This window comes from Aotus nancymaae, unplaced genomic scaffold (assembly GCF_030222135.1).
Source record: "Aotus nancymaae isolate 86718 unplaced genomic scaffold, 86718_ANA_hifiasm-v0.15.2.pri h1tg000043l, whole genome shotgun sequence".
NCBI classification, from domain to species: domain Eukaryota; kingdom Metazoa; phylum Chordata; class Mammalia; order Primates; family Aotidae; genus Aotus; species Aotus nancymaae.
Genome location: NW_026988457.1, coordinates 15,477,755 through 15,494,114, shown reverse-complemented (window position 1 = coordinate 15,494,114; position 16,360 = coordinate 15,477,755). Strand labels below are relative to the sequence as shown.

Genomic DNA, 16,360 nt, shown 5'->3' with positions numbered 1-16,360 from the left:
GGAAGTTCAGAAATATGATGTCTGCTGGTGGTGGTTTGGCCTCGGTTTTAAGAGGGCTGTAATGGACTCACAATGTCACATGAGGATACACACACACACACACACACACACACACACACACACACACCTCAAGACAAAACCCCAGAATGCCCTTTTCCCTCCTCAATTTGAAATTCTGGTCCATGCCTCCTTAAAGTATGGGTTTGACCGTATTCATTCTCTGTTTCCTGGGCTTTCTGCCAGGCTGACTGGCAGCTCCTTTGTGCTCAGGACCCAGAACCCGAGTGAATGTGCTGGAGTCTGTCTGGGGCTCTCTTACATAGCAGCTTCCACTTATGTGCTGTCCGACACTTACCGCTCCTCCCTTGGACTTTGTCTTGCTCCTCCGGGTGTCCTGAGAGCTGGAATCACTTACTGCATTCCCTCCATTACAATTCTTCAGTCTAGAGCCAAGGCTCACCTATTCCAGCACCGCATCTAAAGCCTTATACTTTTCTTTTGTCCCTTCTCCCCTAGCTGTTAGTATTTAAAAACAACAAAAACAAGCTGGGGTGGGAGAGGTCAACTATTTCATTTGTGTAATATGCCTTTGAAAAATTCTCATGAGCTATTCATAGAGGATTTGGGAAAATGTTATCCCTTAAAGGAAAAAATGAATTCCTCTGAACCCTACAGAGTTAAGGCTCTATCATGAGCCTAGATAGCATTAAGAAACAAAAATTAAGCTTGGAAGATTTGTTTGAGGTGCTTTATTTAGGCAAGCCTACTGCCTGTAAGGACTTAATCAGTTTCTCCAGATATTTGGGACACTAACTGGATTAAGGCTCTTTCAGTGCTATTTAGCTGGAACGAGGAATACAAGAGGTGCAGGGCCTGTAAGAAAGAACACATTCGGCAGGACATGAAGAGAAAAGGGCTGCGTTTGTGTTCGCTGGAGGACCCTAACCTTTCTCTTTTATCACTTCCCATGCATTCCTGCCCAGAGCTCAAAACTCAGGCATCTTGTGCAGCCCAGAAATCTGAGCTTTGGTGCTCAGTGGCTGCTTCTTCCTAGTGAGTTTGCTTCAGTGTGGACTGTTTCTGGATAAAAGGATGTTCTGTTCTGAGCTTTCCCTCCCTGAAAGACTAAAGTCTGTTGCTTCTCATGATGGTCTGTAAAGTTCTCTATCAGTAAGAAGTGTGCTCTAAACTCGCCAAATGTCCAAACATTTTGGGGTTGGGAAAAATGCAAAAAATGTTGGTTAATTAGTCTTACGGATTTGTTTAAAATTTGAAGCATATATACATGTATGTGTGTAATGTGTATATTCGGTGAGTGTATCTCCACACAAACACGTGTGTAAGTGAATGAATAACCACTAGTGAGGGTTTGCAGCTGTATGGAGTGATTAGCAACTTCATCAAGGCTTCATTTATCCTGCCCTTAGGGTCATTTATAGCTGCTGGGTATACTAGGGACTCTACTGTGATATCTAAGACTGGCATTCAGGCGTATTTCTGAAGAATTTATCATTTTTAATTTTCTTATGATCCTCAGATAACCTAATTTAGGCAAACAATTAAAACACAGAATTGGGGGGCAAGACTTGCAAAGTGTGAGAGGGTACATTTAAATTTTCTGATGGAGCACTCTCTCAGTCGCTAATAGAAATTTGGGAAAACGTTATCCCTCAAAGAAAAACAATTTACCTGCAAAACTTTTGAGTATACTTTCTTGAATAAATCAGGTGGCACTCGGAACAGGATCTCTGCTTTTTATCTGATACAGGATTGTGTGGGGTCTCTGGCCGCCGCTCTGTGGACCGCTAAGGTGGTGAAGGCATCGGATTGGGAGTTGATCTCAATTTGTTCTGCCTGCAGCACACCTTCTGTAAGCCGCTTGTTTTAAACAAATGCCAGTGCCATCTTGTTTGCTGGTTATAACTGTCTCTGAGAAGCAAAGTTTCCAAGAGCCTGTTAGGATAGTAACTACTTAACAGGTCTTATTACATGTAGAATAAGTAGTATGAATTATACCAGAGAAGTAGTAAGTGGTCATCTAATTCATGGGATTCCTCTCTGGTGTCTCCTGCTGTAAGCAATGAATAGTGTATTTACATCAATCCCAGTAGTCATCTTGATTTATGAGTTTGAAAATATGCTGTCTTTGAATGACATTCATTAGGGCCTACTCTTAGAGGTGCTTTTTCTCTAATGATGATGAATTAATGCTGATCCAAGCACTCCTCCAGAGTCCTTTTTGTGTGTGTGCCCAAGAACTTCCATTTGCAAGACAAATAGTTTGGTTCAGGGACAGTGTGTACAGCAATGAGACAAGTAAACTGGGACATGTGAGCGTAGTTGCCAAACCTAAGCTGAATTACTGTTACTGGGTTTTTGTTGGATTTTGTCTTGTTTTGTTTTGCTTTTTGATTGGTATAGGGAAAAAAGTGTAAAAGTTCATAAGAAAAGCATAAAATTAAATCCCGCTTAGTTTTACATCTAATTAATTACCCTTTTTAAAAAGAATACAAGAAATTGAGAAAGGTCTAGAAATTTTCAGATCCATCTCTTTGAATTCCGACTCCTTTCTGAACCCCTAATCCGTATTTCAGTTCCACTTGGATGGTCTTCAGGCATCTCAAACTCAGCATGTCTGAAAGCGAATTCCTCATCTTCTTTCTCAGCCCTCACCTCTGCTTGTTCATGTAGCTTGGAATGTACTTCCCAGCTCCAATCACTGTGATCTCCCACCCCTCTTCCTCCTCCCACGTAGCAAGTCAGCTGCCTCCTCCTTTAAGTCTCCCTGTCAAATGACCGCCTGTGCCACACTCCGCGCCAGAGCCTCTGCCTTAATTCATTCCTTTGTAATTCCTCCCAAGCCAATTCTACAATATAAAGTTTCTAATCAGAGCTAGCATACATGGTCCTTCTTAATTCATACCTAGCACTAGCCCCAGCCCCACAGCTACTTTCACTCATCCCCCCACAACTCTATACCAGCCTTTGAACAGGCCACCCCTGCCTTCTCTGCCAAGCAAGCATTGCTTACTATTTAAGACTTGGCAGAAATGTTGCTTTATTTGTGGAATGTTTTCTAATTCCACTCATCTACTTAGTTACTCTCTTCTCTGTGTCCTCAAAGCTGTCATCTGTGCCTCTCTTACACAGGATAATTATCTGCTTGTCTTTCTTTCTCTTTTGAAACTATGATTGCATCAAGGACAGGACTGGGTCTTGATCATATATTTCTAGCAATTAATCAAGTTCCTGGTACCTCGTAGGAATCCAGATGTTTGTTGAATGATGAATGAACTGAACTTATACCCTGGGATATGGTAATAATGTGTTCTAAGTAACTGAGGCACTTAGTCACAAACAGGAAATATCTAATAGCACATGGCTTGAGTAGCTATTAGGTGATCTCCTTTTACCCCTAAACCTGTGCACTATTGGAAATGTTATTCCTTAAAGGAAAAAACAAATTCCTCTGAACCCTACAGAGTTAAGGCTCTATCCTGAGCCTAGATAGCATTAAGAAACAAAATTCAGCTTGGGAGATTTGTTTGAGGTGGACCATTGGGTCCTCCTCCTTAGCGCTTTCTGTTCTATACTCCTCCAAGTGCATTACTAGTCTCTCTTACCTTCCTTCTCTCTGATCCCTTACACATTTTTATGAACAGATATGCTTTTCTTTAGTGTTTTTTTTTTTTATTAACAGCCTTCTCTGATTGATGTCAGAATTTTCACTATTACCAACCAAACAGTCTCAACCCTTATTGTCCTTTCCCCTTAGGACTGGTGACAGGACATCATAGTTCTTCTCCTTCTAAATGATGCCAAAGAGCTCTGTTGTTAGAAGCAATGAAGCCCATTACTCTTTTAATAACCTCTTTTAATAACCACTCCTGCCAGCCTAGATTTGGGGCTGACTGTTCTGTGTCGCCCCTACAGAAGGCAGCTGAAATTCCCAATGATCCCAGCCTGTGTACAGACAAAACGGAAAAGCCCCAGTGATCTGCCAGAACAGATTCTGTCCTCCACTGGCCATGCTGCAGGGCAGCCAACCAGAGCACTAAGGGTCAGTGCTGAGCTGAAGGCCGGCACTGAGAGCAGCCCCAGGTGTTTAGTCTGGTATTTAGTTCTTCCAGGTGAGGTCAGGGAGGGAAGCCACATGTGCACAAGGAGAGTATGAGCCAAAGTGAAGGCAAATCCTCCTCTTAAAATTGAGTGAAATAAATTCATCATGTGACATGATGACAGGTTTTGCTAAATAAGGAGATTTGGGGTTGGTGTTCTCCTGAAGTGGAAAATAGTAAAAATATTAATAGTAAAAAGATAAAAGCCCGCTGTTAAAATTAGCCTTAGATTGAGAAGTAGTTGCTCATCAGCATACAAAATATTCACGATATTGTAAGTGAATGGAATTTGCTTTTTTCCTTCTGCTCCATTATACACTTATTTTGTGTGCTCATTTTAAAAATTATGGCACCAAGTGTTCTTCTGTGGGGATTAATCTATTGCTCTTTGACATTCTTTGGACACCAGAAGATTTGGAAGAGCTTTGATGTCCTTTTTTATAATAGAGCCTTGGGAATCACTTATGAAAGATTTATGTTGATAAGGTGTTAGAATCCTTGAGAACCTAATTTTAACTATGCCTTCCTAACTAAAAATTTAGAAGTTTAGTTTTAATCATATGATTAATTAAGTGCTTTAATTTCCTTCATCTCATGCTTACTGGATCAATAACTGTTTAAGCAAGATTAAGTGTACAGTTAGTTGGCCCCACCCCTAACACCCACTAAGTGCCCATGCCTTTGTCTAGGTAGTTTTGTTCACAACCTCTCAACATTCACCAGTCCAGTAGCACCAGGTCTGGAAGCAGCAGAAGTGCTAAATTAAGTCAAGACGGTAAGGTTAGAACTTCAAGTGGTTTGGGAGCCAGAGCCTTATGAAAGTGACAATGGAATGTGATCATGAGGAGCTATGGAGGGCGCCCTATGGTGGTTGAAATAAGACCTGCATGCCAGTGCCGCTGGTTGGGTGAGCTTTGGTCTGTCTTGAAGTGGAGGCTGTGGTTCCTGTTCTCTGCCAGAGGGCTGGAGGGCTGGGAGCAGTCAGTGCAACAGGGGGAGAAACAGGAGCCAAGGAGGAAGAATGACCCCCTGAGACTGAGGGGAGATATGGCATGGCTATTTATTGTCCCAACTTGGAACTTGGACACGATAATGTCTTGAGAGGACTGCGATTGAGTCCTTGAGATAGAGTCCAAAAGGAAAAATGATATATGATTGGCTCTTCCTCATTCAGCCACTTCTCCCTGGCTATACTTCTCCATACCCAACCCTGGCATTACTTTGTATATCTGGATGCCAAGACCAGTGTCTATATATCTATAGATCTAGGTATATAGATAGACCAAATCACATATTGAAACAACAGCTAAAGAATGCTTGCAAGTAGATGCCCATGCCCTTTCCCAGTCATACTTAGAATCTGTTTTAACCTAAAGTTATGGAGGCAGACTTGAAGGGAGACATCCCCAACCTTGCTAAAATGTAAGTACGAAAGGCACAAATTGGATGGATATTGATGATGTTGTTTCTATTGTGACATCATCCATAGACTCCTAGTGTCTTTGCTTTGCTTCCCTATAGTGATCACAACATAAATTACTTGTCTTGTTTGACTTCCTTGTTCACCAAAGTTGAGCAGATTGTGGCCGTTTTCAACGCTTCTACCAGACAAAAAGCTTGGGACCATTTCTCGAAAGCCCAGCGCAAGAACATAGACATTTGGCGAAAGCATTCTGAGGTTGGTGATTTTATTATTACTTTTTAACCACCATCACACAGCTGGATTGGCAGAGAATAGTGTGGCTGCAGCCATGATGGTTTCTGTTACAGTGGGCAGTCTGCCTGCCATTGTCTGGTCTCACTGTCAGCTCCAAATGCAGCTGAGATTTGTTCCTTGTCCAGAAAAGCAGCTGACTTAACACTTAGGAGAACAGTGTTTTTCTCCCCTACTATGGGAGAAAATAATTTTTCCCATTCATAGTAAAGATCTCAGAAGTAAACCAAGACACTCTGCCTAGCAAATTATTTTTGAAGAAAAATGTAACTTACAGTAGAAAACTGGCTTTTAAATACAGAGGGGTTTTTTTTAGTGTTCTACGTGATGCTGACAGTTTGCTGTTTGGACAAGTACAACTTTCTGTCCATATTTTCTCATCATAAGCAACATCTTGGTCCCCTATGCTAGTAAGTCCTATTACACTTCTCCCCAGAGCCAATGTTGTAAGGGGAGTAAATATCTAGGCCAGCTGGGTCCACCCATCGGCATTTATGCATGTGTGAAGTGTGAGTATCTATCCCCAAGACAACAGTCTAGAACTTGACCTCCTAGTCACCTAGAAGGACCAAAATGTGTCATTAGTCATTGGTCGTCCAGCTGTTATTTTTAACTCCACAGAGTAGTGTACCCTTTGTACCTGTACTTTAAAAGTAAGTATACTGTCTTTGCTTCTTTTTTTTTTTTTTATGAAAGAACATTTTTCATTTGGATGCCTCTCCATCTCTAGCATGTTAATATTAAAGTTCTCTAAATGATATTCCCCTCTTTCAAAATTCCAAACTTATGGAAGGTAAGGTTTACTTATTTAATGATTTTGGCTCACACTTGTAAAATAAGTATTTTATATAGAGTTTAAGGAACCACAGAGTACTATGATATCAATCATTTGGGTAGCATTTTAAGTGCCCATTAACTAATGCTAAATTACAGTTGAATACCAATAGCACTAGATGTAACATCCACATGAATACCAAATGAATTCTTTATTATCACTGTTATTATGGTGAATACCGAATGACTTCACAATAATGTGACACTTAAAATGCTAGTGCAATTTATTGTTAAGAAGGACATTTTTTATTTTGTTCACTAATGCCTAAGGTGGTGGGTGACTGATAAAGTTCTGTTTTTCTGTTCAGGATTATGAGTAAGGAAGAGGTGGGATTTCTCTCTAATTTTTCAGGGACCAGAAAAATGAAGGATGCTTTCCTGATGTTCTCCCTGACTGTGACCTAAGACCCAGGTCCAGGTTGATTTTCAGGATTAAAAAAGAGTCCTCCGTTTGTGATGCCATATACAAACTGAGGGTTATGAAAATACAAATTGGAGTCCATAAATGATGATTCAGATTTGGGAATGATCAGTCTGTGAATTGTTTATTTCTTCATATAAAAACCAAACATGATTAAAAGGAGTGTTGAGAGACAGGCTGGTGGCCTGATAATAAACCTGAGCATAAAAAGGCCATCATTAGAATGTGTCAGCAAATGTCACATATTGATCTGAATCACGCTTCCCACCACATCTGTCTCAGCTTCTCACCTTTGCTTAACCCTGCCTCCTCCCATGGGTACAGTGGGGAGCAGGACATGTGAAGGCTTCCATGCAGGTCTAAGGAAGCCTGCTTGCTTTGCTTGGTACTAGGAGGCAGAAGTGATGCTCCAGAGGGACAGATGGAGTGCAACTGTCAAAGGTGCTCCTCCGAAGGGTCTTTGTGCCGTCCTGCTATTCTCCCCACCTCTTTTGATATACATTAGGACACAGAATTCTAAATTAGCTGTGATTTTCTCTCCTGCATGTCACTTAATTGATTAAATACCAGTTGGTAATTTAACATTGTGGATGATTTCTCAGTTGCGTATAAGCTTGATAATTGGCTTGATTTTTTCCCACATTCCAATGTACAGCATCTGTTAATTATCTGCAACACCTCTACAGATTTATTAGATTGTACTAGCGATTTAATGCTGAACCGGAGGCACCCTGTGGAAACACCCTCAGCTTTTTTTTTTTTTCCTCAAATTTTTTTTTTCATTTCTACCACCCTTTCCCACAAGAACAACTACCATATGACAGTGTGTCATTAATCGCAGGGACTAAACAACAGGCCCTTTCAGCCTCATTTATTCTTTCCACCTGACTTTTGCTTGTTTCAAGTGTTTTCAGGCCACCTCTTTGGGAGTTGGGCTCTTTGTCAGTAGAAAAATTAGCTGTCCACAGACTAAAAATTTCCCCACTAATCACGTGTGACACCCGCCTCCAATGCCTGATGGTGTTATTTAAGATGGAATTGGCACCTCTTTCTTCTGGGTGGCATAATCAAATAAGGATGCCTTGTCTGCCATCCCTCTGGCCTCTTAGGTCTGCCCTGTGATTGCTGCCCCTGCACCCCACCCCAGACCTTGTCTCTCTGCTTTCTCCCTTCCCTGTCCTCTGCCAGGGTGATTCCCAGGGTACATAGTTGATCATTCAAATGCTGTTAGCAATAAATAATTTCTTCTCCATCGTGCTGTAGTTAAAATCTGTGAGCTAAGGAGAGTAAAGAATTGAAAGAACCCATAACATGAAGTGATATATGCATGTCCATCAAATGGGCACTGGAACCATGTTTAAAGTCATACCACTAATAAATTAGGTGTAGTAATTTACTTTTATTGTTACTCATATGTTTATTGATCATAAAATGAAATTATTTTAACTTTGACTTTTATTTAGAGACTTTACAGAGGGAAAAAGAATAAAGGAGCCTTTCCCATTTTAAGTATGTCTGAAGACATATAAGAGAACAGAATGAATAAGGAAGGATTCACAAATATGTAATATACAGCTTGATACAAAATAATATAAATATTTAGCATAAGTGATTACAGTGTCCTGATTTTAGGCACAGTAGTAAGAAATTTACTGTATAATTCTTTACTCTTTACCATGAGTTTTCACAAATGCTCTTGCATTCAAACAGCCTTGTATTGTTATTCCTCATTTGTGAGTGAATAGACAAAGTCTCAAATAAATTAAATAACTTGATTGTAGTCACTCCCCTAATAGGTGGAAAAAGTAAGATGTGATCTTAAGATCTGTAGCTCTAAACGTGATGCTAAAGCAACCATTACAACAAAAACAACCCCTACATGACCATGTGCAGTACAAAAGAAAAGGCATGTTTGTGTTTTGTTCCCTAACATCTTACTAATTTTAAATTTAGTTATCCGAATGGTGTATGTATGCTTATATGTGTGCGTATGTGATCACACATGTGCACATACACACATGCAGGGGCACCATGTTTGCATGAGAAATAATAATTTCCAGCATTATCAACTTAGCAAACCAAGTGTCTGGCATGATACTAAGTATTGTACATGCATTAATTCATTTCATCCTCAAAACTATTTTTATCATAATATTCCAGTGAGCAGTTTAGGTTAATAGAGATGAAGAATTCTTTCTAATGTCACACACAGTGGGTCAGTGGTAGAACAGTCCTTTTTAAAGTTCCACTGTTAATGTTCTTAACCATAAGTTCTAGGTCCTTACCATACATATGCCAGCCATGTAACAGATATTTTTATGTAGTCTTTGCAGCTCTGCTAGGTGGATGTTATTATCCCCTTTGTACAAACGTGGAAATTGAGACTCAAGAGAGACTAAATAATTTGCTAAAGAGCCCTTAATTAGTCATGGGTGAGCAGGGATTAATCTCAGCCTGACTTTGGTCTATCCTCTACTCCATACCCTCCAGAACCTCCTTTAGGTTAGGTGAGGCTATATCTGGGAGATAAAACCTTTGGATTCTAAATGTTAATATGTCAGTTATATACACCCAACGACCATTGGGGAAAGTCATATGTGTCTATGACTCTGACATTTGGGTATCCTCTACTTGCAGGAGCTCCGGAATGCTCAAAGTGAGCAGCTCATGGGCATCCGCCGCGAAGAAGAAATGGAAATGTCTGATGATGAGAATTGTGACAGCCCTACAAAAAAAATGAGAGTCGATGAATCAGGTAATGCCAATAACTGCCACAGACCCATGAGGTATCATAACGATCTTCCAAATCTCAGATGGGGAATAAGTATTGGGAAATGGCCCTATAACTCACTTTTATTTGAATTATACTAAACTTTCATCTTTGAGTGACTCTGCTTTTTATTAATAGAACTTTAAACTCCTTCTTAGGAACAGAGTGACTTAAATTGCTCCAGTTGTTTCTCCATATGTAGATCTGGGGCCATTATGCTTTTTTTCAGGGATATTTGCCTGTCTCCATAAAAATCCTTTTCCAGAGCACGGCAGCCACAGCTGATGCTAAAATACGGATGAAATTTGGTTTTAGTCAGTGTACTTCTTACATGGGAATTGTTTAATCCCTGAAGAAGATTTCTAGCTTCTGAGCCAAGATGCTGGAGGATTAGACTTCTTTTCCCATAAATCTTCATTCATCTAGCCAGTATTTAAATAGCTGGCCCCATTTGGTATCAAGCTAGGGGTGTCACTCCTTGGGTTGTAAAAAGAAGGGAAGCTTAGAGAGAATCTTGCTTGGTGTGCTTTGTCTGATGGGAGATGCTAATTTTAAATGCTCTCACTGAATTATATATAAATCCATTGGTATTATATAAAAGAAGGCAAGGGAAAAGCTCATTCAGAACATGAGACACCAAGGAAGACTGCTTGTCTGAGTGGAAAGGTATTGTCTAAAGGACCTAGGAAGAACTGTAATTGCCAGGATTGCCAAAAAAGAAAATGACAGAGATGGTAGAGATTTGATCCGTCTCCTCATGTGTACAAGTGAATAAAACACACATCTGTTACAGACTCTTTAACAGAAAGATTGCAGGTGACCAGAAATCAAGAATCTTTGTTAATTTATTAAGAAGCCAAAATCAAGATTCCAAAAGGATCAGGTCACCAAGATGGCAAAGTGGTCAGGATGTTCTGTTTCTCTGGGGCTGTAGAAGAGAATGTCAGGGGTGCGAGTGGTGATCATAAGAAAAAGCTCCTGCATACAGGCATATATAGAAAGGGCTTTAATTTCCTTAAAGTAGTGGTCCTCAGTCCAGTAGCATCAGCATCATCTAGGAACTTACTAGAAATGTAAGTTAGCAGGCCCCACCCAAGACCTACTGAATCAAAAACTTCTAGTGGGTACAGGGGTGTGGACAAGTGAAATCCAGCAATCTGTGATTTAAGCCCTATGGGAAATTCTGATGCATGCCAAAGTTTGAGTACCACTGCCTTAGAAATTTTCCCTTTCACCCTCAAATTCCATTCATTTTAATCTTCCAGAAGCTTAGCGTACAAGCCAGCACTATGCCACTATGTCCTTTGTCTGAAAAATGAAGCTAGCACTTAATGTGTCAATGATGTATGGCTCCTACTAAGCCCATATCAGATTCCTCAGGACTGCTTTACTCTCAGGTTTGTTTATTTGAGGAGACCACCTTCCTCACAAGATTTCTATTCTCCAAACCTTCACATAGCAAAAGAAGGGAATCAAGGATTTGTGTGAGTTTCTTAAATTCAACGAGATCTTCAAATAAAGAAATAAATTTTTTTGTCAAAAGCGCTTTCATCCTTTGTGAAGCCTCTGGATGAGGGGCAAGTTGACATGAAACTTGGATTCTTAATATCCTGACAAGGTAGGTGAAGGAGAAAAGAGCTGCATCAGTCAGAAGTTCTGATTTGAACCTGTGGCTTTTTGTTTGTTTTGGTGATGTTTCTTTTTAAATAGCTCGTCAGTTTCCCAAGTAAGAATTGTATATAATTTCATAGTCTGCTTAGGATAGGACCAGAATAATGATGACTCTGAACAGTACGCTCACTGATGAAGTCTTGCAACACGTACATGCCTATAGGATCGGGGCTGGCCGATCCCCCAACACCTCTCTTGGTTTATTCCCCAGGCATCTGATGAGAGCATGAAGTAGAGCCTGAACTTTCAAAACGCTTTCACCAGTCTTGTTACTTGGTCAGCAGAATTAATGAGCAAAGAGCAGGGCATGTTGTGTACCAGGTTCTGAGGGAAGAGATGAAAGAACTGGAGTTGAAATGCCAGGCCCTGAGGAGTTGAGAGTCTTTTCGTACTTTTCAAAATGAGATGGACCAGAGATCATGGCATGTGGTTTCTGAAGAAAGGACAGGACTGATTAAAGGGAAAGGAAGGCAGCTAACCTTTTTTATTCCACAGGGCCCTGAAGATCTGGCCCAAAGGCAGGCAGTTGTTTTCCTTTCAGCCCTGCTTATTTGGGGACACAGTCTGACAGCAAGAATTCCCATCTGGTCTTTTGTTCAAACCTCAGACAAATCCCTGCTAACTGTTGCTTGAAGGGGAAGGATGGAGGCCATAGCCCGAGGGAAACACCTTCCAGTGGTATCTCCTTAGGCGACACATCACTTGTTTTTAGGTACACATTTGCATCTGCCAGTCACCTACATAGAAGCAGTCCTCTTGAAATGTAGCACTCTAATTCACTAACAGGGGAATTGCCAGTGCTGAAATGGAATTCAATTCTCCATCCTTTAAGGAATCCCTTGCTAATTTCCTCTCTGCTGCAACAGTGGGATTTTGCCTCAGACCTCCTGGGTAATAGCTGACTCAGGAATTCTTGGAAATTCCAGAAGAGAATATCCTTCAGTTGTCACCTCCCTGTGCCATCTCTGGTCCCCCAAGGGCCAGCTTTGCTTGTCATCTCCATACTCAGACTAAAAGTACCCTGTAATGGGTTTTATTTTGGGGGGCAGGGAGGAGATGGAAAGAATTGACTTGTTTGGTGTTTAGAAATGACTTGTTTGGTGTTTAGAAAAGGCATAATTTATTGTGTAAGGACTTGTATGATAGCTTGGGCTTACTTTTAAAAAAAATAATCAAAATGTTTCAATATATCTTTGCTGTTTTGGATATGAAGAATATTTCATTGTACTTTTGCTTTTTACCACATATAATAATTTGCAATATGTCTTTAGCTATAATTCTCCAATACCTATGATAGAATTCTGGGTGGGGTGTTCACTCTTCTTCATCAGTTGAATCTTAAAGGGAAAAAGGAGTTCACTGGAGCAAAACTAAGATGCTGATAAAAATGAAAATGAATTTTGTTAATAAATTTGAAAATGATGACAGATTTATTGAAGCATTCATTCAAGAAGATCAGCATCCTGCTCTAAACCCTATGAAGATAATTTTTGATAAAAATTCAAATTTATTTTTGTTTAGTCTGCCTCCTACTGAAATGAAGCCAAACTTTAAAATCCAGATCTGTTCTTCCTTTTTCTCTTTCTGTCCCTCCTCCTCCTTCCCTCTCTCTGCCTCTCTCCTTCTCCCTTACCCTTTTCCACTCCCTTCCTCCCTCCAGGTTGACTCCGCTGGGCAGGGTAGTATTCACAAGAAATTTTAAAAAAAGGAGAAAGGAAAGAGGAAGTCTGTCCTAGATTGTAAGGCCTCAGATGGCAAAACCCGACACGCTGTAGTATTGTGAGAGTTAGTGAGTCAATGCACGTAAGGCACTTCTGACTTCACTTAGAGTGTTGAGCATCTAGGAAATACTCAGTAAGTGTTGACTCTGCTTGTTATCTTCATCATCCTCCAACACCCAGCCCTGGGCTTTTCCCCAGTAAGTACTCAATAAAAGTCTGTGGACTTCAATTCATATTCCCCTCCTTCTGATCTGAATGTTTTTGATGCCTTTGTCTCGGAAGGTGATAGGAAGATGATAACCCTGAGAGCATTTGTTCTAAATAAATTGAAATGGCAAGTATAAAGAGGCATGTTCAAACAAAACGTTCAGAACTGTATGCACGCAAAATTCAGCGCCACGTGGTGAACAGGCCATGGCCCAGAGAGTTATAGTCTGGCATTGTTTTGATTGTCTACATTTTGTATGTTCAAGGTGCTGTGGACCCTGGGCACAGAGAGTTAGATACAGGGCACCCTGTCCTCCAGGGTGTTTTAAGTGAAAAAAGTGTAATTCTAATGTTAGGTATGTCCTAAAGCCAGTAAATAAAATTTAGTATAAACCGCAATGAACATCACTACATAGTGTGTATACTTCACCCACTGTCTGATGAGTGTACTTTGAACACAAATTTTAGAAGAGTGAAACCAAAAAGTCCCTTGCTCAATAGGCAATCATTATACCATTCCATAAAACACAAACAAATGTTTTTGAATTTTAACAACATTTCATTTAAACTCTGAGCTCTTTATAGGAGCAGATGCTCTTAATTGCGAAGAATGTCTTCTGAGTTGTCAATTTTTCATGAAAATTCACCATAACATAAGTACAAAGGAATTTTTTTTTTTTAACTTCACTAAGAAGTCAAATAAGGACTTTCCAAATCTTTCAGCCACTAAATCAAATTAGGAACTCATAATTAGATTCGGTTGGAACTAGCAGTATCCGCCTATCTGAATAGTTATATATGTAGCTGGAAGCTTTACGTTAAAATAATAATAATAAATACTAATAGGGCTGTCTCTGACCATCCCATTGATTTCTTTGAATAGCAGGACAACCTATTTTTTTCTGATTAAGTATTTTCTGCACGTGGTAGTGCTTCTGAAAGATCCTTAAAAATGCCCATCAGAAGAATATAATCAGGCACAGTCTTGAGAAGAGGCTCACTGCTACCGCATCACTGGCCTGGGCACAGAAGGAGAGGGTTACTGAATACCAGACCAGGGTGCGGCAGCTGACTGAAGGGGCCAACTGAAAAGGTCTTTGTCATTCACAGCTGGTAGAAATTTACTTTTAGGAAGCACTGAATGTAACTTAAAGCAGGCTCACTCTAGATTGGCTCAGAACTTGGCAGAGGGACAAGAGAATTCAGACACTGAAAGTGAGATGGCTCAGTCTGGGGCCACATGTCGGGCTCTGAGCTCCAGGCACCAGCAGACCCCAAGGGCAGGGGTGTCTGTGTCGAGTGGAAGCATGGAAGGATAAGCTATTTTCACATGTAATGAAAGCCCAGGGCACTATCTCCTGAAACAGAAATAGAGCAGTGGGCTGTGTCCCTCAATGACCACGGAATCAAAGACAAGCATTTTTTCTTCTGGGAACCCAAGGGGGCCAAACAAGGAAATGTGATGCATCAGAACTAATGTGGCTTAAAGATGATAAAAGAAATCTTGCAAGGAGGGCTGAGTAGCCTGCTTTCTTCCTAAACTCTAAACAGAGTTTCATTTGCAAAGGAGCCAAGGGTTTCCTGTTTCTTTCCTTTTTTTGTTTTTTAAAATTTTGGTACTCTTGCCCAAGGAATTCAAATAAATGTTATTTTGGGTGGATTTTTAAGTTCCCTAATTTTGTGTGCAGTTACAATTCCCTTTCCATAATGGATATGCTTCTGAAAAGTGTAGAAAATTTTTTTTTGTAAATTGCTTCACCTTTTAAATGCAATAAAACAGATGCTATTTAAATTGATCCTGTAGCAGAAGATTCCATTTCAATGGAAACACCCCTTCTGCCCAACCAGACTGTGTTTGTTTTATAAATTCACACTTAGAGACTAAACTGTCTTTAAGCTTGGCCCCCTTATAATCCTATTTTTGTGTAGCACCTAACAATGGTATATGATTCTTGACATCTCTCTCATATATGCACAAATTTTCCATAATCTGGAATTTTATGTAAGATTGATCTGTGTTGCGAACATTGGTGTCTAGGGGACCAAGGACTTTCCCTAATACTCTTAACTACTCAACGGTGCCGCACCTCCATGAAACTCAGTTGAGGCCTAGCCGAAGTTCTTAAACAATCCATATCTGTTTGATCCTAGCTTGGTGCTGGGTGGGATCTCCCCAGGGTTTCCTGTGTGACAGCCCAGCATGTTCCCAGCTGCTGTCAGGCCTTGGCTTCTTGCTTAGCACCATAAGTCCCTTGAGCCTGGTAGAGGGCTTGGGCTGATGGGCAGTTGGCAGGCAGAGGAAAAGAATGAGGACATTAGCAACCACCCTTCAGAAAGGGAGAGCCACCAAGGCCTTGACCTGGGAAAGGTTAAGACACATGGCCAAGGAGCAGCACAGGGTCACCGCACTGCCGCCTGCATGCAGCCCAAAGTGCTCTGATGCTTACTGACTGCCAGGAACACCATTATCTAGATTACAGTTTATTATGTTTTCTGGGCATTTTATTCTGGTAAGGTTTGATGCAGGATCATTACATAGGAGAGTAGATTTAATCCTGTTTCTGTAGCAGGCTTTAAGGACACTGAGGGAATATTTATGTAATAAGATGCAAAGTTGCTATGGAAAATACTATAGCAACCTAACGTCTTCCCAGAGCCAAGCAGCCACTTGTAACAGAAATCTAAATTTACATTTATTTTAGTGTCATTTTATCGACACTCTTAGTATCTCATTCTGACAGGATGTTAAAATATGTTTTCAGCTTGCATTTGAGCAAAATGAACACAGTGTTGTTGGAATTTAAGTGCGGTTTGCACAACTTCTAGAAAAAATCAGGATTTTTTTTAGAGGAGTTTAGATGACAGAATCTGGGTAAGTTTGTAAGCTTGTTGTTGTTGTTGTTG

The 16,360-nt window shown here is 40.4% G+C and overlaps 1 protein-coding gene across 8 annotated transcripts in view; it reads left to right on the top strand.

Moving 5' to 3' along the window:
* ENOX1 (ecto-NOX disulfide-thiol exchanger 1) overlaps positions 1–16,360 on the top strand; it is a 505,667-nt gene that overhangs the window by 360,465 nt on the left and 128,842 nt on the right. For all 8 annotated transcript variants that reach the window (XM_021669313.2, XM_021669309.2, XM_021669314.2 and 5 more), the window contains 2 exons: positions 5,690–5,796; positions 9,725–9,842. In XM_021669313.2, the coding sequence (XP_021524988.2) occupies positions 5,690–5,796; positions 9,725–9,842 (225 nt within the window). The remainder of the gene's footprint in view (positions 1–5,689; positions 5,797–9,724; positions 9,843–16,360) is intronic.